General features: G+C 40.9%; 4 protein-coding genes across 4 annotated transcripts in view; 2 read left to right on the plus strand and 2 right to left on the minus strand.

Annotated features, from left to right (window-relative positions):
• Positions 1 to 26,166, minus strand: part of LOC134661674 (GTPase-activating protein) — a 360,962-nt gene that overhangs the window by 270,906 nt on the left and 63,890 nt on the right. The window lies entirely within an intron of this gene.
• Positions 3,858 to 11,002, plus strand: LOC134660657 (mitochondrial DNA helicase). Its single transcript, XM_063516433.1, has 9 exons — positions 3,858 to 4,208; positions 4,291 to 4,791; positions 5,608 to 5,755; positions 8,757 to 8,913; positions 9,075 to 9,224; positions 9,306 to 9,494; positions 10,077 to 10,262; positions 10,449 to 10,535; positions 10,706 to 11,002. The coding sequence occupies exons 1-9, from the start codon at positions 3,947 to 3,949 to the stop codon at positions 11,000 to 11,002; spliced, it is 1,977 nt and encodes a 658-aa protein (XP_063372503.1). The 5' UTR covers positions 3,858 to 3,946.
• On the plus strand, positions 17,841 to 18,716 carry LOC134660658 (uncharacterized). The gene has a single exon (XM_063516434.1). The coding sequence runs from the start codon at positions 17,841 to 17,843 to the stop codon at positions 18,714 to 18,716; it is 876 nt and encodes a 291-aa protein (XP_063372504.1).
• On the minus strand, positions 23,438 to 25,669 carry LOC134660659 (uncharacterized). Its single transcript, XM_063516435.1, has one exon. The coding sequence runs from the start codon at positions 25,556 to 25,558 to the stop codon at positions 23,438 to 23,440; it is 2,121 nt and encodes a 706-aa protein (XP_063372505.1). The 5' UTR covers positions 25,559 to 25,669.

Genomic DNA, 26,166 nt, shown 5'->3' on the forward strand with positions numbered 1-26,166 from the left:
TGATAGTGTGATAACATTTTATGATTTAATTCATTCATTGGCTAATGCCGTACGTAGGCGGAGTACCTCTTCATAATCATTCAAGTCAAGACATAGTGTACGTGTTGAAACTTCAAAGGCTGATATAACAGGCAAGGCGTTCCTTTAACTGCTTATGGGACATATTTTACAGCTCATAAGTATTTACTGACTGCAGCTTGTGAATACCATTTCATTTCGATTGATATCCTTGTATTGTATTATTTTATTATATAATTTATTAATATGTAATATGTAATTTCAATTAGATATTTAAAACTTAACATTGTTCCGAATTATTTAATTAACCAGTTTCAAATTGTATCCTAGTTTATAATTAATTAATATCATTAACGGGTTTAACGCGATAAAATTTCAATATTTTACCTTTTTTCCGACGTTTCAGCCAGGTTGCATTAGCTGTGGGCACGGAAGACTGACGTCCCAGCAAAATTAAATTAATTAATTAGACCCGTTAATGACATTCATTAATGTCATAATTTATAATTGTTTTTGCGCTTGCCAAGACAATCACAATCACCAAACAATTTTTATTACAAAAACAGATAAACAACGGCTACGGTTTTAGCGTCAAAGAATACATTTATTTAGTACTTAGATATTGTTATGTCTTTATCTTTATTATTGTACATATACAAATGAACTAAAGCTGATCCCTGAACTGTAGATATAACAAAAGGGTAAACACATCTAGTAGACGTTGTGCCTTGTGGCCCCTCGCACTCGCATGTAGTCGTCGAGTGCCGCGGTGAGCACTAGGGACGGGACGGGAGCGCACGAGGGAGAGGTCACGCACGCACCCTGTATTATCAATTTATCAATTCTATTATTTGACATGCCTGTTCTATTCATAATCATAACCATGACCTAGCGAATTTCGTCTTTATTTATAGTAATATTTACACCGTGTTCTAATAGCGGATACCGAAAATATTTATGGATATGGATACAAGTTAATTATTTAAGATTTATCAACGATCTATGTACTAATGTTCTCGTTGATAAGCTAGTGTGATTATTTTGACGATTGTCTTTTATTCATGTGAATAGATTAAAGTGCATGTTGTATGCTTGTGTATGTTGTATGTACCTAAGTATTAAGGATGAATAAAACAATATACATAATTAAGGCCTTGTGTTCCATTACAATATGCCATTGTCATATATACCCCGCAACGGAGCTAGCTAAACCGTAGCATATGACAGTTTTGTGTCAGGGTTGGCGATTATGTTGAACCATTTTGCTTTAACTTTATTGTATGTAAGATTAATAAAATTGATCGAGAACCTTGATGACCCGGTTTAGTTTACTGTCAAATAATATAAATGAACAGGTCAATGTCAATATTAGATGCGTTTCAATGTATCTGTTATTTTGTTTATAAACCTTCAAGAAAAGAGCGTACTCCCATCTTAAAGGCCGGCAACGCACTAACAACCCTTCTGGTGTAGCGGGTGTCCATGGGCGGCGGTAATAGCTTACCATCAGGTGATCCGTCTGCTCGTTTGCCTCCTATATCATAAAAAAACACGTTTTTTTCGCATTTCTTTCCAATATTATTTCAAATAATATATTATTAACATGGAATTTTCATTGCTTGAAAATATTGGTGTGTTTGAAAACAAAAGTAAAATATTTTTTGTACTTTAGTTCACTGCTACGCATAAACTAAAGTACAAAAAATATTTTACCTTTTCAAACACACACCCTGACGTACAACTACTACAGATTTGCTAGCTCGGTTGCGAGGTATGGCATTGTCACGTAACGAAATTACATCATGTAACGAAAATTGCTCATCTAAGCGAATTGACCCATCTTCGTTGCGTTACTCAGGTGAATCTGTTAACTTGTTGACGTATTAAGGTTTCATTAGGGCCTTAATTACTTGTTTGATTTTTTTTATTCATCCGTGTAAGTCTTAACATTTGACTAGGTAAGGTAAACCAGGAACATTGTTGTTACTACAGTGAAATTCAGAAGTAGATATCGGCAGTAGTCACTTTTCCAGGCAATTTTAATGAGATTACCGCGTAATGGTATAAATGAAATTTTTTTTATTAAAAATATGTACCTGAATCACAAAATATAATTTCAAAACTGCTATCAACTTTTATCTATGTAATTCTGAATATTACTTTAGTTAAGTAAAAACAAACGCAGTTTAACATTCGGTAAAAAAAGGCGTTACGAACGACTTCTATAAACGGAGATTTAATTGGGATGGATCGACAATCTTTTTTATTAGTCACCGAAGACGCAACACAGGAACTCCGTTGTCTCAGATGACCAAATGCCGCCGTTAATATCATCATTCCGAGACGGAAACATTAAAGTTGTAACCGAAAAAAGTATATAATAAGTACAATAAAAAACGTTTCGTTGAAAGTGTCTGTGAATCACAATCAGCAAACACAAACACCAAGATTGCGTTTGTTTTTCCTTTTTACTTGAAATAAGTATCGGACGTGTTCTAATACCTAGAGTAAATCTTTAATGGTCGAGGAGCATTCGAGGACATGTTAATTTTGCCCGTAGATATTTAAACAAATTAATTACTGATACATATTTGACCAACCCCGAAGAGACTATGCAGGATTCAGCTATGTATATGTACATCGTCGACGTCCAGGGGGTCGTCGGGTTTCGTGGACACATTCTACTGATTAAAGCAGAAAGTGTTCGACGAAAAGGTAGATGTCATAAGCTATTTAACAACGTACACTCTCCTTTGGTTGGCCCTAAATGTGAATGGGGCTTAAGAATGCCTCCTCTTTTGTTACTCCCTTTTGCTTCTTCAGACCGGAGTTGTAAATACTGGCAACATACCATTCCAAACATTGAGATGGTTTTAAATATTTACTACCTACCTAGTATAGTGGACTTAATTAAACAAACGTTTATTATTTTATTTTTATAATATTCGTTTTAGAAAAGATTACCTATAGGTACCTACTGTTAAGTCACCAAGGATGTCTTACGTTTTGTCATAGAAATCATGGCATATATTTACGGTACAGTCGTTATAGGCATATATGTAAATATCGATTTAAGAAATACAATTTACAATAAATTTAAAATATCTCTTATTTTATTCCTTAGCCTCTTGGAGTTCAATGTCCTTATTGTAGTACAAAATCCAATGAAGTTTAAATCTTAATTAAATGGAACAGAGTTTCTTTTGTTTTGTATAGTTCGATTTTAAAACTAAAACAAAAACAAACATTTTCGAATATCTTGATTCAAATTCGATTGCCAATTTTCGTTGTAAGGTGGGCCGCTAGAGGCTAAATTAATAAAGAATTTAATTACGTTTACAGACATTTTATTGGACTATTAACCGCGAGAATCGAAGTACGCAAATTACGGGCATTTTTCTCTTTCACTCTAATTACGCCTTCATTGGAATTATAGAGAAAGATCTCCGCAATAGAAAAGGGCTGTAGAAAAAGGGGCAACCTATGATGGCGCCATCTATGCAAACTTTTGACAGTTGCCTTTGAGATATCTGAGGGGCTACCGCGAACCACGTTCGACGTGTTACCTCTCTGTCGCACGTGTAAATTCGTACGTAAGTGTGACAGGGAGGTAGCATTTCGAACGTGGTTCGCGGTAGACCCTCTGTTTCTCGCTCTCACTTATGGGTGCGACGCACCAAGGTACAACAGTCTGTTATAACTTTAAAAAGGCACTTTTTGCTTCTTTGTAGTCGTATCTGATATCGAATCGTTAATGTGTAAACGCTCTTATGCTTTACTTTTTTTTTGTTCGATTTTGACAAGACAATGACAGCATCAAATAAACAAAGAAGTTTGGTTAGGTTATGTTTTCATGTTTTGATCAATGCAATCAACTCGCTTTACAAAGTAAACCTTTACTAGTAGTTAAACTTGTTGCTACTTAAAAATGTTGAATTCTCGGAGGATAATTAATTACTGTTATTCAAAATCGATATTAAATGCTATTAATAATTCTCATGGAAAACGTACATTTCATAGTGTCGAGTTAAATGATATTCCTAAGATAACTGTGACGGATATTCGAAAGTTATTGAGGCAAAAAGGGTTTCCTGTACAAGATGGCTTTACGTCTCTTACAACTAAATGTACAATATGTGCCGGCCAGAGTACGTGTGGCGAGAGTAAAGTATACATTAATAAGATCACTGGTATGTGTCTAGCAAGTAGGTTTTTTCACAGATATCTTAAATCATGGTGTTACATGTTGATAAATCGATATTACCCTTTTAGGATATTTTGTATGCCCCTCGTGTAACGTGCACGGCAGCTGGAGCGTGCTAGAGAAGCACGTGCGGAAGTGTAAGACGGCCCAGGCCCCGCGGGAGCACATTGACCGGTGCCTGCAACAGAATGCTCGTTTCCAGTTGGACTGGCAACAACGCGTTAGTGAAACGACGTCTTTAGCTGACCTGGCTGTACCACAACTAGAGGACTTATCCAACTTGTTTGAATTTACTACATCTTTAACAAACTGCAATGCCGGCAAGGTTTTGTCACACGTCAGAGTGTCTGAAGACCGGACTACACTATATTTTCCTTTAAGAAACTCTATGGACAATGTTGTGGGTTATCGTAAAATGCAGGCCGGCAAGGAAGAGGAAGATGAAATTCATGGCTTAGCTTCTGCTGGCCTGTTCTGGTGCAGACCTACTAAAGTGAGCCGCGGTGATCAAGCAGTAATAGTTACTAGCATTAATGACATCTTGCATTTATCTGCTCAAAAGGTGCCAGGTATGTACAACTGCATTGCATGTGCATATACAGTCACCACACAGGATTGTTACGCCATTTAGGGTCCTAGCTAAATTGGTTGTTCCATATTACGCTATGGAAGGTACAGTTTAGCTAGAACCCTAAATGGTGTAACAATCATGGAGTGTTACTGTACCTCTGATAAGTCATGCTGCTTCCTTGTTAGGGTTCCGTAGCCAAATGGCAAAAAACGGAACCCTTATAGATTCGTCATGTCTGTCTGTCTGTCCGTCTGTCCGTCTGTCTGTCCGTCCGTATGTCACAGCCACTTTTCTCCGAAACTATAAGAACTATACTGTTGAAACTTGGTAAGTAGATGTATTCTGTGAACCGCATTAAGATTTTCACACAAAAATAGAAAAAAAACAATAAATTTTTGGGGTTCCCCATACTTCGAACTGAAACTCAAAAAATTTTTTTTCATCAAACCCATACGTGTGGGGTATTTATGGATAGGTCTTCAAAAATGATATTGAGGTTTCTAATATCATTTTTTTCTAAACTGAATAGTTTGCGCGAGAGACACTTCCAAAGTGGTAAAATCTGTGTCCCCCCCCCTGTAACTTCTAAAATAAGAGAATGATAATACTAAAAAAAATATATGATGTACATTACCATGTAAACTTCCACCGAAAATTGGTTTGAACGAGATCTAGTAAGTAGTTTTTTTAACCGCCTAAATACGGAACCCTTCATGGGCGAGTCCGACTCGCACTTGGCCGCTTTTTTTTATTATCAATCAACTGCCATATACAACTGCACTATACAATGATGTGTGTTGCTTTTTACACACAGGCACACATATATGGTTGAACAGCAGTAGCCTGCCTCCAACATTGCTTCCAGTCCTTGAAGGCTACCAAAAGCTCTGTCTTTGGGGAGACTGGGAGAACATGCGGGACATTGCTACCAAGTTAGGTGAAGACAGGTGCCGTTTTGTAAGGTTAGTCTCACCTCTAACAATAAGGTGCCAAAGTTCATTAAAAAAAATTGGGCTAGAATAGTTCATGCTAAAGCTAAAGTAGAGCTGGATCAAGAAAATGTGACATATTGTGACAAGGCCCAAGGAGGAGGAGGGAGACTCACTAACTTTGTGACATCACAATTTTCGTTCCTATACTTCGTTTTTTTAGCATTAGAAATAAGGTAAACAATCTTGATGTGTCTTTTAATTGAAAAACACATTTTTAAAATAAGTTACGGCAAATATGTAACAATTATAAATCGAATACGATCATTTATATTCTTCTGCATTAGACGTGTGCGCCGATATAAAAATGATCGGCGGCGGCGTTTGCCAAAAAATCGGCGGCGGCGGCGTGTTTTCGGCGTGAAATCGGCGTGACCTTGACTTTCAGGTTTCTTAAGTAAAATCATTAATTTGTTGTTTTCCTTGACAAATTGATCAATCTAGGTTGCTGGTCAGTGAACTACGTATAGTTTTGAACAGCCTGTGAGTGAAATAGGATTTGTAAATGAATATACTTCAATATAGGATAGGCATGATAACTTGATTTCCCTAGTAACTGGCTTGCATTAAGGGGTTACCTGGTCCCAATGACCTTCGATCCTATCTGTAACTCTGCATTTTCTCATGATTTCTATGGCTTGTCGTATCAAAAATGACGAACTTTAACAAAACAGAACTCCAAATATCCAAATAGTGGACTGCTATGGTTTCCTTTTAACGGTTCTCTTGTCGTACAAGCACCAGGCTTACTGAGACGGATCTTCTTTCTCGTTTTCTCATTGCTGAGGATCGCGACCACATGTAATTTGTCTCCATTTCGCCCGGTCATAAGCTGTGTGCACGCAGCACACTGCCGCAAGCCGACCTCTTCATAGCGTTCGACCATCTCACACATGCTCCAAGTCGAGCACGTTTGCCATTCATTCGGCCTAATTTCATGTGTTTCTCTACATCATGCATTGGAAACCGCATAATATGTCCGAAGAATCTAAGGGCTCACCATGGCATATTGTGAAGAGCTGAGTGGCAAGCTCAGATCTCAATAGATCTGAGCTCTCTGAGAATGGAGGGGCTTGTTCTTCTAGCTTTCCAAGGTATAAGTCTTCGTTAACACCACATCTTAAAAGCGCCTACCTTTACCACTTTGCACTTTTTGAGGCTTAAATATGTACGAGTATTCTTTTTAATCAGAGGCCTCCAGGAAAACGATATCATCACTAATTACTGTTGAATATTTTATGTTAATTGTTTCCATTCGCCCACTCTACTCGTCGGGAAGAATGGTGAAGCTATCGATCCCACATTACGCACAAACAAACATACGTTTCAGCACATACTGGAATATTGAAAACACGACAGCTCGTACCAAGCGCACTTTAGTTGCATTCGAATACCTCTGTTCTTCCAGATTTTGTCGAGGCCATGCCAGCTTTTCGGCGTTTCTAGGCGGTGCAACTACCGGCACTGGTTACCAACCCAAGATATACAAACTAGCTCGCTTATTCGTAATCGCCGAGTGCGTCGTGCGTCGGTAAATGGGAGTGCGTTTGCCCTGTCTACGTGTCTACTACCATTACTATTACTTTGGTTTTGAAATGGTTGATCTTAAGACCTCCTAGAACTTTCATCTTCAATTTTCTTCACAAGAGCCGCCATTTCGATGTATTTCTTGTTGTTACACCACCTTGAGGTCTTATGGTAAATGAGCCCTGTGATTTCGTTGCGTAGTCAATTGTAAAGCCTACTCCATATATCGCTCCCTCATCTTTCTTGACGTTGAATATTGAGGATTACTCAATTACATTAATGCAGCGGTCGGCAACCCGCAGCCCGCGGGCCGCATGCGACCTGTCACTTGCGGCCCGCGAGCCTCCCTGGCTATTTTGTATGTAATATTGACAAGCGACAATGTCTAGTCTAGTCATAAATATTAACAAAGTGCGGCCCGCGTCAACTTCGTTACCTACTATGTGGCCCTTGGCTGCTAAAAGGTTGCCGACCGCTGCATTAATGGGTGTGTCAAAATTGATGTATATTTGACCACTGTAACATATATAATTCCAAATAATCCATATTGTAATCAAAATACCAACTTGCAATAGCTAATTAACAACACTCAAGGTGACGCCGATTTCACGCCGATCATTTATCGGCGGCGGCGGCGTGGCAAAAAAGCCCGGCGGCGGCGGCGCGCCGGCTTGGCGCACACGTCTATTCTGCATTCATAAGTAATAGTTTTTGATTTTTAAAAAGCGTTTTTCAATAAAAGACATGTCAAGATCGCTTACCTTCTTGCAAGTTATTTCTAATGATAAAAAAAAACGAACTATAATTGGTTTTGGTTAAAAATGTATTAATATTTCTTTGATCAAAAATATTTTTTTATTAAAAAAATAATACCTATTTAGTATTGCCGATTTCGTTGAAAACAAAATCGTCAAGAATGTGACGTCACACCAGGCCAGCCAGAGTGTGTGGCCAGGGGGGAGAGGGGTTCGCAAAATGTGACCAAGTGTGACAGAAAGTGGGGGAGGGGTAAAAAACCTAGAAATTCGTGTGACGTAATTAATGGATGACCCCTTGCAGTTACCGGTTAAAGAACTGTTCTATTGAGATACCAGTTTATGACAAATTCGTTCGCCGTACGTTCTTGTGGAACGAAATATACCAGTTAAATTGAAAATATCTAAGCGAGATAGAACTAGTAAGTATTATTGTCTCTTTCACGTACAACGAATTTAACCGAATGCCGAGAGAAAATTCACAATTTAATGGTAACATAATATTTTGCTTGCATCTTACTCCTGCATACATCTTACTGTTACTATTGTTGTCCTACTCTAATTATTCATTAGTCATATCAACTGTACATGGCTCTGTATGCATTATATGATTCGTCCATATAATATGCCATTTGTTTGTTGTGGTATTGTATGCCAGTATATAATCCACAATAAGAGTATGTTTGAGCCAGGCCGACAGACGGACTGGTGACCGCGTCGGAGGCGGCGCGGGCGCACCTTTCGCTGCGCGCGCTGGTGGCCGACGCCAAACCCGCAGCGCACCGCGCCATCACCACCTTCGCCGCGCTCCGGGACGATGTCTATGCCGAGCTCTCCAACATCGACAAGGTGTATTTGTATTACCCCATTTCTTTCATAAAAACGTTGTCGTATCAATGTAGATATTATAATGTAACATTATTTTCAAAAAGCGCCAGAATGTAAAATTTGTACAACCCAATACTTGCTATCAGCAGAGTGAGTTCATTAAGGTTAGTGTTTGCACCCAGGTGCGCGGCGTGAAGTGGCGGCGGTTTCCGGCGCTGACGCGGCTGCTGGGCGGGCACCGGCGCGGCGAGCTCACCGTGCTCACCGGCCCCACGGGCTGCGGCAAGACCACCCTCTGCGCAGAGATGTCGCTCGACCTCGCGCAGCAGGGGGTAACTACATATCATTCTTATAAAGCTTTTATAGGGTTCCGCGATATAAACTCACTCGCCCTCTTATTTACCTACCTCCAGGTGACGACATTGTGGGGCAGCTTCGAGATCCGCAACTCGCGGCTGGCGCGCACCATGCTGCACCAGTTCGCGGGCGTGCCGCTCGAGCACAACCTCGACCGCTTCCCCGCCTTCGCCGACGACTTCCAGAAGCTGCCCATCTACTACCTGGCCTTCCACGGCCAGCAGCCCATCAAGGTTGTTATGGAGGTATGTGTTTAGTTAGTGTCAATAAATAATAAAGTCCACATTTAATTACAATTTAATTTTATGTATTTAAAGATCACCAAGGGATAATAAATTGTTGACAAAGTCTTGTGCATGAAATCATAGTCAGTATTCGCCAGTCATAGACAAAGGGAATGAGGATGGGATAAACCGAAGATTTCAAAAGCAAAGACAGGGCCGGTCATATAATTCCGAGCGAAAATGTGTGCACCAACGAACATGTGCAAACCCGATTTGTGCACCGTAGTGCCCGTCTAATTGAAGGGATGTTTACAAAAACAACATAACTGACTACACTTGTTGACACCTGAAACGATTAACAATGTTCTTAAAAAAGTGTCAACCGCTCTAAGCAGCCTATGTTGTTTTTGTAAACATCCCTTCAATTATATATTTTACTAAGTAATATATAATTTAATGGGATACACGCGCAAAGCTCAACGCAGATGACGTTGAAATCGTTTAAAAAAAAGTCTTTAGATAGGTACGCCAAATCTAAACAAACATACACCACCAACTAGGTTAACGGTTGGAAGTACCTAATTGTTGTTGTTTATGTGTTAGGCAGTGGAGCACGCGCGCTATATGCACGACATCAGCCACGTGGTGGTGGACAACGTGCAGTTCATGCTGGGCGTGGGCGAGGCCGAGGGCGACCGCTACGCGCGCCAGGACGCCGTCGTGGCCGCCTTCCGCACCTTCGCCACCGCGCGACACACGCACGTCACGCTCGTCATGCACCCCAGAAAGGTGACACATGGCTTTTTTCTCTTTCTCTCAGGTGGTTAAAATCTTTCGTTATAGAGTGTGCGGAAAGAAAAGAGTCGTGAAATGTATGGGGCCCAATACATTCCACTACTCTTCATTATAAACAAAACTTTGAACGGCTGTTAAGTAATCTTATAATAACTCTGTTTTAATGTACTTTGCCTACAGGAACGGGAATCGGAAGATCTTTCTACTAGTTCAATATTTGGTAGCGCCAAGGCGTCTCAAGAGGCAGACAATGTTCTTATTATTCAGGTAAGCATGGTATAGGGTACATGCTCCCTTGTCCAAATAGGTACCAAAAGGAACATTTCCCAGGGCAGGCAAGTTCCAGCCACCGCCAGGGGCACAAGACAAGTAGCATAATATTACATTTAGCTGATATAAGTCACAGTCAAAATTAGGCTCAAATATTGTGTTTTCAGGACAAACGTTTAACAGCAGTGCGCGGCAAAAAATACCTTCAAGTCGCAAAAAATCGGTACAGCGGCGACCTTGGCATCGTACCGCTGGAGTTCGACAAGGACGCGCTCAGTTACCAGGCCAAGAAGAAGAGCCAGGCCAAGTCGGACGAGCCCGATGCACTGCTCCAGCAGTGCTTCGACGAGTTAGCGGTGGAGCCGCGAGGCGGAGCGGTGCAACCGCGAGGCGGAGCGGCCCGACCTTATCAGCCCGTCGACTCCTACTTGAGCGACATTCTTAACCTCAATAGGACACGATAGTGCACCGATAGGCTTCTGCAACTCTCCTCGGTCTGACTGTGGAGCCGTCTAGGTCATAGATTAGTAAATGTTATTACTGGTCTAGGTGCCGAGGCAATGATAAACACATGCGGGCCTTGCGCGAGGATTAAAATTATTCCTGATAAATTCATTACTCTCGTGTAGTCACCATTCATTTTGTCAAATTAGAAATGTAAGCATATCGATAGTAAAATAATGAACGATGGCACATGAACTAATAACAATTTTTTATGTGAGGGAAGTGTGTGTTTCGTTAACGGTCTTGTAGGTTAACGGTTCTATTAAACAAACTATAGAAGTGGCATTTACTCCACAGCAAGTAATACAGTATTTATTTAACCGCCGTAATTTGTCACGTTACACATTAGTCATGTACCTACTTAAATCATTTTTACCGGATCATTTAAGGATAAGAATTTAACATTGTAAATATTTATTAAGGATTACATGTATATGATGTACCTTCTAAACATAATTGTTTTATTGTAAATATCCTTCAGAAGGTTTCTATTTTGCCTATTATCCTAATTCTACTTACTTCTCTTTTATTCCTGTATACACCGTGGGCTCAAATAACCCGACAGATATTAAAGGTGTTCTTGACCGCATTTAGATACTAAAAAGTCATACAAAGTTTTCGGAAATCGGTCCTGTTTTAGAGACGAAGACAATTCTTGTGAAAATTTGTTTCTGTAATAACTCTGTGAAAAACGCCTTTTGAACTACGACGCTGCCACTTGGTCTTGGTGGTAGACATACCTACTGACAGGCATTAAGTTTTAAAGGAAACAAGCAAAATTTATCTGGAAATAATAAAAAATACCTACCAATTCGTTGTAATATTTTTTTTCCCCAAGATAAAAAGAAATAACGTGTCGTGTGCAGAAAACACACAAAAATGGTTTTTTTTGCCGAATTTGATCATAAGTCGTAACATTTTTTTGCTCCTTACGGTGTCAGGATTGCGTACGTGGTTATAATCTGTCGGGTTAGGGCCTCCCCAGATATATCGACGCGCATTTGGCAAAAACCGATAGGAAAAGCTTTATGTGCGCGCAATAAGAGCGAAAAAGCCGTCGACGCGTCGGCAGGCGCCGGCCGATGAGAGCCCAGGGGCCCGATTTTTGAAATTCGACCGCTCGATTTCGTGTATTTCGTTCAGTAATATCTCTACTACTAGGCATGTAAATTCTACTAATAGAATTGAAATCGAGTGGTCAATACCACTAGATTGCCAATTTCTATCGCTCGTATTTCAAAAATCAGCATTTCGCCGTTTTCCACCGATTTTCGAGTGACGAAATCGAGCGATCGAAAGTCAAAAATCGGCCCCCAGCCAAACGACGACTTTTTCGCTCTTATTGTACAGACAAAGATTATGCCAATTCCGCGTCGACATATGTGGGGGAAGAGCTTACTTTACTCGAGCCCACGGTGTATGATGTGCTATACGATACATTATCATGATGAAGGTAAAAGCTAGAGTGTAAACGGGTACACCAGTAAAAAAATAATAGTAAATCTTTTAAAATACAAGTTTTATTGACAAAATATAATGATGCTTAAAATAATCTGTTTACATGTTATTAATAGACAGCAAAATTTATTATACATTTAAAATACATAAATAATTAAGTAAATCTGAACGATATGCTTTGCTTAGCTGCTATGCCCATGCATTTTTCTTTTTTCTAAATGATCTTTGCAGTCCCTAGAGAGCGTTATGTACCACCGCCCGGGCTGATAACGGGCAATTGGTAAACCTTATTGCCAAGACAAGCTGCACCGATGCCCAGTTGGGGTTTGCTGTCAACTTACAAACAAAACTGTCCTTTAATACCTATCTAGAACAGATTACCATTACCTTCATTAAACTTTTTCAACATTGCCTACCACGTCAAACAAGTGGCCGTTAACTTCGAGAGCGCGGTAATTTTAAAAACGGCTAATATCTATAAAACCAAATGCACTTTAATATAATTTAGCAACACTTACGCTACCGCAACGCTTGCCAAGGCATCTTTCTTACTGTTTCTACAATAGAATAGAAAGTGCTTAGTTTTAGTAGATGTTTGCCATTTTCAAAATTACCCCGTTTTTGAAGTTACCCCAATGCACCTTACCTTTTGCAATGATTATGTATGAAATATAATATCAGAATATAGTGGAAAAAACTATGCTGACGTTGATAATTTATTTTTCACCTCAGCAGCTCGAACAAGGGTACTTTGCTACTTAAAAACAGTGAGCAAAATCGCATTTTGCTCACCGAGTGAGACAAAATAAGCAAAACGCGATTTTGCTCACTCAGTGAGCAAAATCGCGCAGTGAAGAAGGAGAACATTTTTCGATTTCTCTAATATGTTCTCACTGCTGAGGTGAAAAGTTTTGTGAACTACACGAGATCAAAGTTATTTACATCTCGTGTGCTTTTGAGTCCCTTACTACGCTCAAGATTCTAAATTAGATTCACTCGCTACGCTCGTGAATCTAGTATAGAATCTTTCGCTTGCACGGGACTCAAAATAAGCACTCGAAGAAATATCAAACTTTGATCTCTTGTTGTACAAATAACTATATCAATATTCTTTTTAGTACTTATTATTACACCGTGTGTTTTTTTTTCCGTTAATTTCTATTCAGAGGGGGCACGAGTGGTGAAACTGCTGGCAGGGGATCGATCGTGCCAACTGGGCAGTCTGAGAGTAAATGGAGACTTAGTCACGGAACCAGAGGAGGTACTAAGCGTCATGCTGAAATCACACTTTCCGGACTGCAAAGAGGTGACAGAAATGGAGGAACAGGAAGGTCGGGAGGAGTCTGACTGGGCGGCGGCATTGGAGGTGGTTGAGGAGGAGAGGGTAGAATGGGCGATCAGCTCCTTTGCGCCCTTCAAGGCCGCGGGCCCTGACGGAGTCCTGCCGGCACTACTGCAGAAAGGATATAGATACATAAAAGAGGACTTAGTGGAACTATATAGGGCAAGTATTGCACTTACATTCCAAGGGTATGGAGAGAGGTGAGGGCGGTTTTCCTGCCGAAACCGGGTAAGAAATCATACCAAGAAGCGAAGTCATTCAGGAGCATAAGTCTGTCGTCTTTCGTACTAAAGACTTTAGAAAAAGTGATAGATAAACATATAAGAGAAAAAGTGGAAAGCAGCGGAGAGGAATCAGCATGCTTACATGGCAGGAAAGTCAACGGAGACAGCTCTACACAACCTAACGGTAAGGGTGGAAAGGGCACTAGAAAAGAAACAGTATGCATTAGACTGCTTCTTCGACGTGGAGGGGGCTTTTGACAAAGCAACCTTCGAGGCCGTAGAGGAAAGTCTGAAGATAGGGCATCCGACCGACAATAGCGGAATGGATAGGGAGCATGTTAAAGGGCAGATCCATTACGGCGGAGCTGGGAGGAGTAACAAAGACGATTAGTCCAAGAAGAGGGTTCCCACAAGGGGGATGTCTGTCCCCCCTGATGTGGTGCCTACTTCTAGACTCAATGGTAAAAGAGCTCAACAGAGGAGGCATGTACATGCAGGCTTACTCTGATGACGGAGTGCTGCTAGTGAGAGGAATGGTTCTTACCGTGATGAGAGACATAATGATAAGAGGCCTCAGACAGGTATTGGGGTGGTGTAGAGGAGAGGGTTGGATCTCAATCCATCGATAACAAAGCTAGTGTTATTCACTAACAGAAGAGTAAAAGAGATGAAACCTATAAAGGTACAAGGTATAGAACTAGACATGGTAGATGAGTTGAAATATCTGGGCGTTATTTTAGACAGTACACTCAGGTACAAAACTCACATCAAGGAGCAGACGGCAAAAGCTATAAGAACACTGTTCCAATGCAAAAGGGCAGTCGGAAAGAACTGGGGACTGAAGCCAGGAATGATTCACTGGATCTACAAGGCGATAATACTACCCAGGGTGCTATATGGAACTGTAACATGGTGGCATAGAGCACATATTAAAGAAAACCAAAGAGACCTAACCAAAGTTCAGAGACTAGCGTGCCTCATGATGACGGGGGCTATGAGAACGACCCCGACACACGCAATGGAGGTAATGCTAGGTTTGAAGCCACTCTGGATTGAGGTTGAGAAAAGAGCCACCGAACAGTGGTACAGAATGTAAGCATGCAAGGAATGGAGAGGAAGCTGCGAGAACAAGAGACATGCGCTGATACAAAGAGAGGCACTATCAAAACTTGAGATGTTGATGGCCAATAATGACCTTATAAAGAGGCAGGAGATATTTGACAAGAAATATAGAATACACATAGGAGACAGAGACAACTGGAAGGTGGAAGCCGGTCACCCGACGACCATTTGCTTCACGGATGGCTCAAGAAGAAGCTCGACTAAACTGGCAGGAGCGGGCATAGTGATCCCCAAACTAGGGGAGAAAATATCAGTACCACTGGGCAGATATGCTAGCGTGTTCCAAGCAGAGGTATGTGCAATGGCGCGCTGCGCAAGCAATCAAGAAGAGTAAAGCAAGAGGGCGCTGTCGTAATATACACAGATAGCCAGGCAGCACTAAAGGCACTAAAGAAAATATCAGTCACCTCCTCTCTCGTGAGAGAATGTCGAGAGGAGCTCAACTTGATAGGCAAGCAAAGAAGTGTCACGGTGGCATGGGTACCAGGACACCAGGGAGTAACGGGAGATGAGAAAGCAGACGAGCTGGCGAGGATAGGGGCGGAGACGGAATATATAGGTCCGGAACCGGCTCTGCCTATGTCAGCGGATGTCACGAAGGGAGTAATAGAGAAGGTAAAAGAGATGGAAGCACAGAGAGAACGGAAAGAAGAGACTGGGTAGACAGTCGAAGATGATGATCAAAGGGTTAGACCACAGGAGAACCAGGTATCTTTTGAAACTAGGTAAGAGCAGTCTGAGACTACTGACAGGTATCATTACGGGTCACAATACTCTCAACAGACACCTTAAGATAATGGAAATTAGTAGAGACGCCTCCTGCCCACACTGTGGTAAGGAGGAGACTAGCTTACATTTACTAGCAGAATGTACTATGTACGCGGCACCGCGATATAATACATTCGGTAGAGACACACTGAAAGAACGCGAACTAAAGGACGTCGAACTCAAAGATGTCCTTCTGTTCTGCAGGAAAACAAGAAGATTCGAGGAGAATAGTGTGGGAATGCCGCCGGGACAGTAACCTGCAGCTCCAACTCCAGGGAACAGGGCTGAATGAATGCGACACGCGATCGACAGCCCGCCTGCATCCGGCCGGGCGTCCCTACACTACATCTACACCGTGTGTTTTTATTCCGTTAATTAAAAATTAACTCCATTTTGGAGATAATTAATATAATAAATCTGATAAGGCCCCAACGAGCGTGTACACTTGCGTTAGAGCCTTTTTACATATTGATTACCTACTGTTCTGCAACATATTTTAATTACTTTTTATAATATATGTATATGTCACCGTAAAATTGTAAACACTCGTCATATTATAATCTCGCTAGTTACATTATAAACTGACGGTAGGGAGATTATAATCTAACCTAACCTACGTTAGATTATAAACTAACGGGTTCACAAACTTACGGTGTCATATATTATATATATTAACGCCGAATGAATGAAATGAGACATACCTACTGTATGCAAGTATACTAACTCCCTAATGATTACCGATTACCTAGGTATCCACAGTGAACTAAATGTACTGTCAACTACATCAAGCTAGCTCGGCAGCTAACTATACACTTAAAGTACGGCCATAGATAAAATAGATGGACACATAATCATCAGCTACCTAATAGAATTTAATTATATTTTAATCCTGATTTGGATACTTTGGACCTCGCTTAGAGCCTACATAATTCGAATAATTTACTTAAATAGTCAAATAGCACTTACCTATGTTGTGACACAATACAATTCTATATATATTAGTTGGTAATAGTATTGATGAAAATATGTCACTTTTGGTGCAATTTGCTTTACAAAATGGCCCATTTACATTGCTCTTTAGTAGACTACCTAAATATAAAAAGTAAGTTAAAAGTATCTAAGGACTTTCATTGGTTTTCTATAAATTATATCAATTAATATAAGTTTAGTTTACTAATTATGCAAGGGCATTTCTATAGATTTAATTAAACTTTTATAAAATTTACTCACTATAATAAAATTAAAGTGGGACTTAAATGCGTTTTGTTAAACTATGCTAATATATTAAGTGTGTTGTACAAATATTCAGATTTTTAACATAGAAATAGATTTAAAGTATTTTATGTATTTATTATATGGGCTTTTAATTGTAAACTAGGTAGCATTGCTATCTCCTATTTCCACAGCAAACCAAATAATAAAACTAAAATATTTTTATAAATGAGGCGGAAAAATTTAGCAATATGTAGTAGTATTACTTTATATGGATAAAATATTATTTAAATTAAAACAAGGTCGTCATTCATTTAAACTAGGTATAGGAACAGTTTAGCTAGGTCAGCTCATATTCAAGTGCGCGTGCACCGCGATATGAGCTGACTAGCCAAAAGCTTAGGTATAGCTTTAAGGAACTCGGGACGCCAGTCCCGCTCGAACCTTTGTACGATCAACTTGATTGTTTTAATATACGGAGTTAATAATTCTTAAAGTGATTATCATTCCATACCAAATAGGTCACCCAGCTATTATATATAGAAGTAGAACAACTACTTCTAAACTGGTGACCTTCCGACGTGTGATAGATTGAACTAAAAAGTGAAAGTTATACAAAGACAATTTGATTTAGACTTGTAGACTTTATCGTGCAAAGTGTAGTGACCAACAATGGGTGGAGCCGACGAGACGAAAACCGACGCGGCCGAGTTAACAGCGCCAGCAACTGAGGTCATGGCGATCTCGGTGTCGAGCCGTATTCCAGACTTCTGGGTCGATCAGCCCAGAGTATGGTTTATACGCACGGAGGCCGTTTTGACGCCACAGAAGATAGGCGACGACGCAAAATTCGACATGGTAGTCTCAAAACTACCAAAGGAAGTTATTTTGCGTCTGACGGACTTCCTCACCAAACCACCCGAGACGAATAAGTACCAGGCCTTGAAGAGCAAGCTGCTAACGACATTAGAGGACTCCAAGAACAGGCAGATTGAGAAGGTACTTAGTGAAATGGATTTAGGGGACCAGAAACCATCACACCTGTTAGTTAAGATGCGAAACCTAGCGAAGGGTAGTTTCCCAGACGACACTCTACGCATAATGTGGCAGAACCATCTACCCACAACAGTGCGGGCGGTATTAGTTGCTTCCAGAGAGACAGACCTAGACACATTAGCTAACATAGCTGACGAGGTAGCAGAAGCAACCAAGACCCACGTTGCGGTGGTAGAGACACCTACACATAGCGCAGCACGCAGAACTTCGCCAAGGGGTTCCGGAGCAGGCGACACAGCTGTGATACTGGCAGAGATTGCCAAGTTAAGCGTTAGAATGATGGACCTTGAACGGTCAAGGCCAAGGATCCGCAACTTCGGAAGGAGAGGCCGTGGAGGCCGGTCAGCATCCAGGCCAAGGAGCATTTCGCGCCATCACAGCAAGGCCAGAAAACCAGATTGGCTTTGTTACTACCACTTCCGCTTCGGGACCGCCGCCACCAAGTGTCGTCAACCTTGCGCATGGACCGAGAGGCAGTCGGAAAACCAGTAGGGATAGTACAGAGCGCAACAAAGACGGAGATCTGTACTATCACACCAAGCCGTCGTTTATGTGTAACAGACTTGAACAGTGGACTACGATTTTTGGTGGACACAGGTGCTGACATTTCACTACTACCAGCTCATAACAAACATCGCGCGGGTGAGTGCTCTGATCTTAAACTGTTTGCAGCAAACGGCTCGGAGATTAGAACATATGGTGTGAAAGTTTTAACTTTAGATCTAAAATTACGTAGGCCATATCGATGGGAATTTGTCGTAGCCGATGTTAGACAGCCAATACTAGGAGCCGATTTTCTGAGTTATCATAAATTAGTAGTAAATTTATCAGAACATAAATTGCATGACCTTGTGACATTTCTTAATATAACTGCACCCACCGTGCGTAGCAATCAACCGACTATTAACACTGTCAACGGTAATCATCCGTATTGTGATTTGTTATTGCGGTTTCCTAGCATAACTAAGCCACCGACATACAAGGAAACGCCCACGCATAGTGTTGTGCACCATATCGAAACGACCGGTTCACCAACATTTGCCCGGTCTAGACCACTGCCACCTGACAGGTATAAAAAAGTCAAGGAGGAATTTCGTCGTATGCAGGAATTAGGCATTTGCAGGCCTAGCAAAAGTCAATGGGCCAGTCCTTTAACAGTAGTGACTAAGAAAAACGGCGAAATTCGCCCTTGCGGGGATTACCGTGCGTTAAATGCACAAACAAAACCTGACAGATACCCGATACCTAGATTGCATGATTTTACATTTATATTGGCAGGCAAAAAAATATTTTCCAAATTAGACATAAATAGGGCGTACCACTGCATCCCAGTAGCTAAGCAGGATGTTGAGAAAACCGCCATAATTACCCCTTTCGGGTTATTCGAATTTCCGGTTATGTCATTTGGTCTTCGTTGTGCTGCACAAACATTCCAGCGGTTCATGAACAGTTCAGTCCTGGAAGGTCTCGACTTCTTGTTTAACTACTTAGATGACATTCTTATCGCGAGCGATAATGAGGCGCAGCATAGGGATCATCTTAGACTAGTTTTCGAGCGTTTCAACAAATACGGCATAACGATTAATTTAGCCAAGTGTAGTTTTGGGCAATCGAAACTAGAGTTCCTTGGACATGAAGTAACTACCACGGGCATTAGGCCCTTAGAAGAAAAAGTACAAGCTATAGCCGACTACCCAAAACCACAAAACGTAGAACAATTACGTAGGTTTTTGGGAATGCTTAACTTTTATCGCTCTCACGTCCCTGGAGCAGCGACAATGCAGGCTAAACTCGACCAATACTTAGTCAACACAAAAAAGCGAGATAGGACACCTATAATTTGGACAAGCGAGACCGAAGAGGCGTTCGAACAGTGTAAAGTGGGCCTTAAAAAAGCCGTTACGCTGTCCCACCCTAGGTCTGACGCAGTTTTAGCTTTAATGTCCGACGCGTCATCTAACTGTGCGGGTTCTGCGTTACATCAGTTAGTACATGGAAAATGGGAACCGTTAGGATTCTTTTCAAAAAAACTAACGAAGGCCCAGAAAAGTTATTCCGCATATGACTTAGAACTGTTAGGCATTTATTTATCAATGAAACATTTTCGCAAGTCATTCGAGGGCAGGCCACTGATAGTTTATACAGACCACAAACCTTTGTGTCATGCGTTCGAAAATATAGGGAAAAGTAGTAGTGAAACGCCGCGACGTACGAGACATTTAATGTTCATCAGCGAGTTCACTACGGATATTCGTCACATAAGCGGGAAGGATAACGTTGTGGCGGATACGCTATCCCGCATAGAGACCATTGTTTGCCCAACCGCTATCAATTACACGGAACTCGCCGACGAGCAAGCACTAGACGACTACCTAGCGAGCATGACGCAATCAGACCGGCGCGACGGAAACGATACTATAAACATAAAATTACTCGCAATACCGAATTGTCAAAAGGCTGTATATTGCGAAATATCGTCGAAGGAAGTAAGGCCGTATTTGCCCGAAAAGTTTAGACGCACCGCGTTCGAAAGCGTCCATTGTCTAAGTCACCCTGGAGTACGCACTACTCGCAAAATGGTGTGTCGAAAGTTCTTTTGGCCTGGCATGAATAAAGACGTAAGTCGTTGGGCCAGAGCGTGTATACCTTGTCAAAAGGCGAAAGTCACCCGACACACTGTTTCTGAGTTGGGTACCTTTGAAAACGCTGATAGGCTGTCGCATATCCATGTAGACCTGGTCGGGCCGCTCCCGACATCTCCACATGGAAATCGTTACCTAGTGACAATAATAGATAGGCGTACTAGCTGGCCGGAAGCTTTTCCAATAGCGGACATGACAGCCGAAGTAGTAGCTAAGACGGTGTTTAGCGGGTGGATCGCGCGTTACGGTTGTCCGTCACAGCTCACAACAGATCAAGGACGTCAATTTGAAAGTAACCTATTTAGAGAGCTATCGAATTTGTTAGGTATAAATAGAGTTAGAACCACCCCTTTCCACCCTCAGAGCAATTCGAAGGTAGAGCGTTTCCACAGGAGTTTGAAAGCAGCACTAATGGCCAGAATGAACAATACCTCGTGGGAGGACGAATTGCCGACCGTCATGCTAGGCCTGCGCGCGGCAGGACGAAGCGATAATGACGTAAGTGCTGCAGAGATGTTGTTCGGACGTACGCTACGTTTACCTGGGGATTTCTTTGACACAAGCCCCACGGAACCCAGCGATCCGGGTAATTTAGTAGATAAAATCCGAGAAACAATATCTCAGTACAAACCGGTATCTGCGGGATCACGTAACAACCGCATTTTATTTGTACATAAGGAATTAGCATCATGTCGATACGTTTTCGTCAGGGATGACACCGTGAGGAGATCTTTACAACCACCCTATACGGGACCCTACAAAGTTTTAGAAAGAAACGATAAAGTATTTCTCATCCAATTTCCAAACAGGCAAGCTCGCATTTCAATTGATAGGTTGAAGCCAGCTTACGTATGGAACAATAACGCCGACGATACCGCGAATACTAATACTAAAGTAGGCGACTCCACTACAGCGCAAAGCGAAAGCGAAGCTAACACGAGACCGCGCACCACTAGAAGTGGCAGAGTTATTAATAGGCCGGTCAGATTTTTAATAGACGAATAGATTCGCAGATTAGCTGGATATACTTAGTTCGCGTAGGACACATCTTTGTTGTGTGTCATAGTTATGAGATTTCTAGGAAAACATGAAATACGGGTTCGCTACCTTGCTTAATTTAGTATCTCCTGGAAGGAGCCTGGACCCCGGGGGTAGAAACTTTCTGCTTCCGAAAAGTAGCATCAGTAGTCATTTCACAAAGGGTGGAAGACTACATTCAAAGTTATTAACTAATATAATCAGTTTAAAGCCGGACTCTGAAACATGATGTTCCGCACCCTAGTTAGGTATCATATACTTTTAAGTCGTAAAATGCGTTATAATGGCGAAATTTTACATTATTAACGAGGTTTACACATTTATTTATTCTTCGGTCGAAACAAGCATTATTTTTCTTATCTATCATGGTAGGTCAATGATGCAATGTTTATAGTACAACATCGCTAAGCGATAATCGCAACGGTACTGGCTGACTAACATTAGCGATAGAAATTGCTGATATACAAATTGTAAAAATGTACTTTAGACTATAAGAAATCTGTTGATGCAATTTTTTTTACTAATTATCGTGTCATGAATTTAATGTTTTATAAGACCATCATTTGTCATTTATTATGCAATATTGAGAATCTTGACTTTGTGTGCAGTCAACACGCAGCGCGTGTCATATACATTTTTTTACTTATTTAATTGTCTAACTGGTCATCACACTAACTACAATGGGCTACGGACAGAGCAAGGAGGACAAGTCCCACAATAACATCGCAATTGCAGAGGTCCATAGTGTCACTGGACAGGTTGACGCAAAGCTCAACTACTTCGGAATTATCCTCCTCGTTATCTCCGTTGTATTAGTGCTGTTTTTGATACATTTCATATACACTAAGTGTCGACAATGCATTCGAAGTTGGCTACAGAAAGCGGTTGCTAAAGTGCAACCAACAACCGTCGTTGTACACCGGGAGCCGGCCCAGCCCCAACCTAAACAACAACCTGTAATTTATTGAGTGAAGTGAAGTGTTCTTAAATAAAACAAATAATGTGTTTATCAAATCCATATAGTGTATTTCGGTATGTCAAACTAACATGTTCGTTTAAATATTCCAGAGTTTTTGTAATAAATTCAATTCTTATATCTAATTATAAATGTAAAGCATTAACATTGTATTCCGATACCGTAGGTACTCGTGTCACACAGTTACGCGTAGCGCTATGTCAGCGAAACGCGCGCCTGTGCGATATCAGAGAAGCCATAACATTGTAAGGTTAGGAACACACAGGATGTAAGTATTATCAGATCCCAAAAGAGAGATCATTGTATTAATTAATTTAATTTTTTTTTTTCCCTTAAGGGGGGAAGTAATATAGGAACAGTTTAGCTAGGTCAGCTCATATTCAAGTGCGCGTGCACCGCGATATGAGCTGACTAGCCAAAAGCTTAGGTATAGCTTTAAGGAACTCGGGACGCCAGTCCCGCTCGAACCTTTGTACGATCAACTTGATTGTTTTAATATACGGAGTTAATAATTCTTAAAGTGATTATCATTCCATACCAAATAGGTCACCCAGCTATTATATAATAGAAGTAGAACAACTACTTCTAAATAGGTTAGATTCATTTGTGCGACTTTGTTTTCGTTTACATTTTGGACATGGCATATTTGCATTGAAACATTTGATATGAAATACACTTGAGCACTCGTCACAACGATATGTGGTGCTTGTTTCAAATGGATACAATACTTTAGGATCTCGGCAAACTTCACATATAAACCCTTTCTGGCTACAAAACCAACAATCTAGCACATGAGTCTTTGCAAAGTTGACAACTTTCTCTAACTGCAATAACAAGAATCCGCTTGGTATCTGCACCAGGTCTGATATAGTGTACAAGTGCACATGGTCATATAGGTATTCCCTCGGCCAGACTCGTTTCTGCAATTCTTCAATAACAGGTTCTCTACATGAGAATATGTATGCTCTTAGGAAGTTAAGTTGTATTCTTAATTCTTGTAACTGCGCCATATCAGACACCCCACTATATATTTTTGGATTAAGCTTTTTCATATGGATCCAGGGATGATGCTGGAACTCTAATAAGAATATAGCTGATTTTTTGGAGACTGGGTATCTCTTAAAGTCCCAGTTGTGTATCACCCGAGCCGGAATTATAAAGAAGTTGGCATCCATGCAATTGGAACAATAGTATTCCCCAGTATAAGCACACACTTTAGCTTTGGAAATGGTGCTGCCCAACAAGTCTTGACATCCCTTGCACTGATAATTTTGATGATCCAGACCATGTTCCCGGGAGAGGCTCCCCAGCTGCTGAATCATCTTCTGAAGTTCTGTGACGGTGAACGAGCCAGTTACTGAATTGGACACAATTTCAAAGCCCAACCCTTGGAGCATGGGGTCCTCAGGTGTAGCAACTTCTGACTTCAACTCAACAACTTCTGGTTCATCTGTATTTAACTTTAGCTCCTTATGGATATCTTTCATGATGTCTCGCAAATTAGGAGTATTGACACATTTTTCTGTCACATTATTTGCTGTATCCAGCAGAGATGACAAACTTTTTAACTCTGGTGTTTTTATGAGGCTGCTGCCATGTGATGAGTTGGAATTAATAGAACAATTCATTTCATCATTTTTATCAGTGGACCATCCTTTACCACACAAAGAGTTTCCAGTAATTACAACATCATTAGCGGCATCCAATGGATCAGCATCTGCATCTTCTTGTAGACTATTGTTAAGAACATCTTGGTTCTGACTTGTAGATGGCTGATCTAAAGATAGAACATTACTTTCATTCTCAGTCACAGGATTTTTATCGTCAACGTCATCCTTTCTTTCTGGTCCAATTTGAGGTTGTGTTCCCGTGATGGTAATGTCATTAGATACAGAGAGGATAAAATCTAATGCTTCATCTTCATTTAGAGCCAGCCTGCCCAAACCAGTTATTCCAGATATGTGGGTTGGAGTGGCCACATCTTTAGGCTTGACCTCTTCATCACACATGGTGCTGGCCACGTCAAGGCCTGCACTGATGGGCGCCGCTCGCATTGTCGGCACCCACAGGCCTGCCAGCATCAGCACTGGTTCAGGCCAGTGATTAAGTAAACTTGAATTAGTAGGCAAGTTAAACTGAATGCATGTCTCTAATCCTTCTATGAGTTTTTGGGCAACTTCTAAAATTTCGGAATCACACACAAAGGCAGACTTATTATAGAAAGGTCTAACAGCAGATATGTTTTTCAGAAGAGTTGCCATGTAAGAGGATAGAAGACATTCATTGAGGGCAATCCGCAGCCAAGCCCTGCATTGTCCAATTTCAGTGTTGATCTGCAGCAATGAGGAGATCTCGTCGATATTCTGGCGATGAGAGAGCACTAGTACTAGTGGCCAAAAGTTCGGCTGGGGTCGGAGGTCTGGATCACCTGACAGTACATTTTTCGCCTTTCGTAGAAATGTGTCCTTCAAACCATGTAGAAATACTGCTTCAAGAGCCGTACACAAGGTGTTAGTAGAATCCGTCGACCCAAGAACGCTGTGGAAGTTTTCTTCGAACTGATTATTGTATTGTATGTCTTTTACGCATTCAGATAAGTTATTTATTAGAGATTCTTTCAAAACCGTATCACGACTACGGATGGTGAAACTGGACGCTACATTCTTGAAAAAGGACATGACTAATTATTATAAATTACACGGCTTGTAGTACTTTTAAAAATTGATTTGCAAATATGTATGCCACAAAGGATTTTATCAGTAAACAACTAATAGGTATCGTATCGTACATCACTGTACAGTAGATCAACTACATTTATAAACGTCATTTTTTTTTTCATAGGAGGCATATTTCTGTGTGCGTTCAAGAAGAAGACAACACACGAAAATCGAAAATGTGGTATCCAGACCAGACGTGACTGATCAAATCAGTCGATTTGATCAGGAAAATAATTGGCCAATCTCATTAGCGTCCACACGTACAAAAATTAAATCACCAATTTGCATTCCATAAAGTTTATAAAGTCCGTCAACCAAATCTTGTCAGTAGTAAAAGGCGGCAAATTTGAAAAATCGCGGGTTAGCAACACTGTGTTCAAATAATTCCAAAACGCGTGTCATCTGTGTTTTATCTGTGGAATGTGGATCGTGAATGACAGCCGTCACCTTATTTGTTTTCATTTGGTTTTCATTCTGAATCGTTTCTGTTTCAAGAGATATTTCTGCTGTCACCATTAAATACCAACATTAAATAAGAATAAGCAAAGCTAAGGGGCCTACAATGTACA

Source organism: Cydia amplana, chromosome Z (genome assembly GCF_948474715.1).
Source record: "Cydia amplana chromosome Z, ilCydAmpl1.1, whole genome shotgun sequence".
Classification (NCBI taxonomy): domain Eukaryota; kingdom Metazoa; phylum Arthropoda; class Insecta; order Lepidoptera; family Tortricidae; genus Cydia; species Cydia amplana.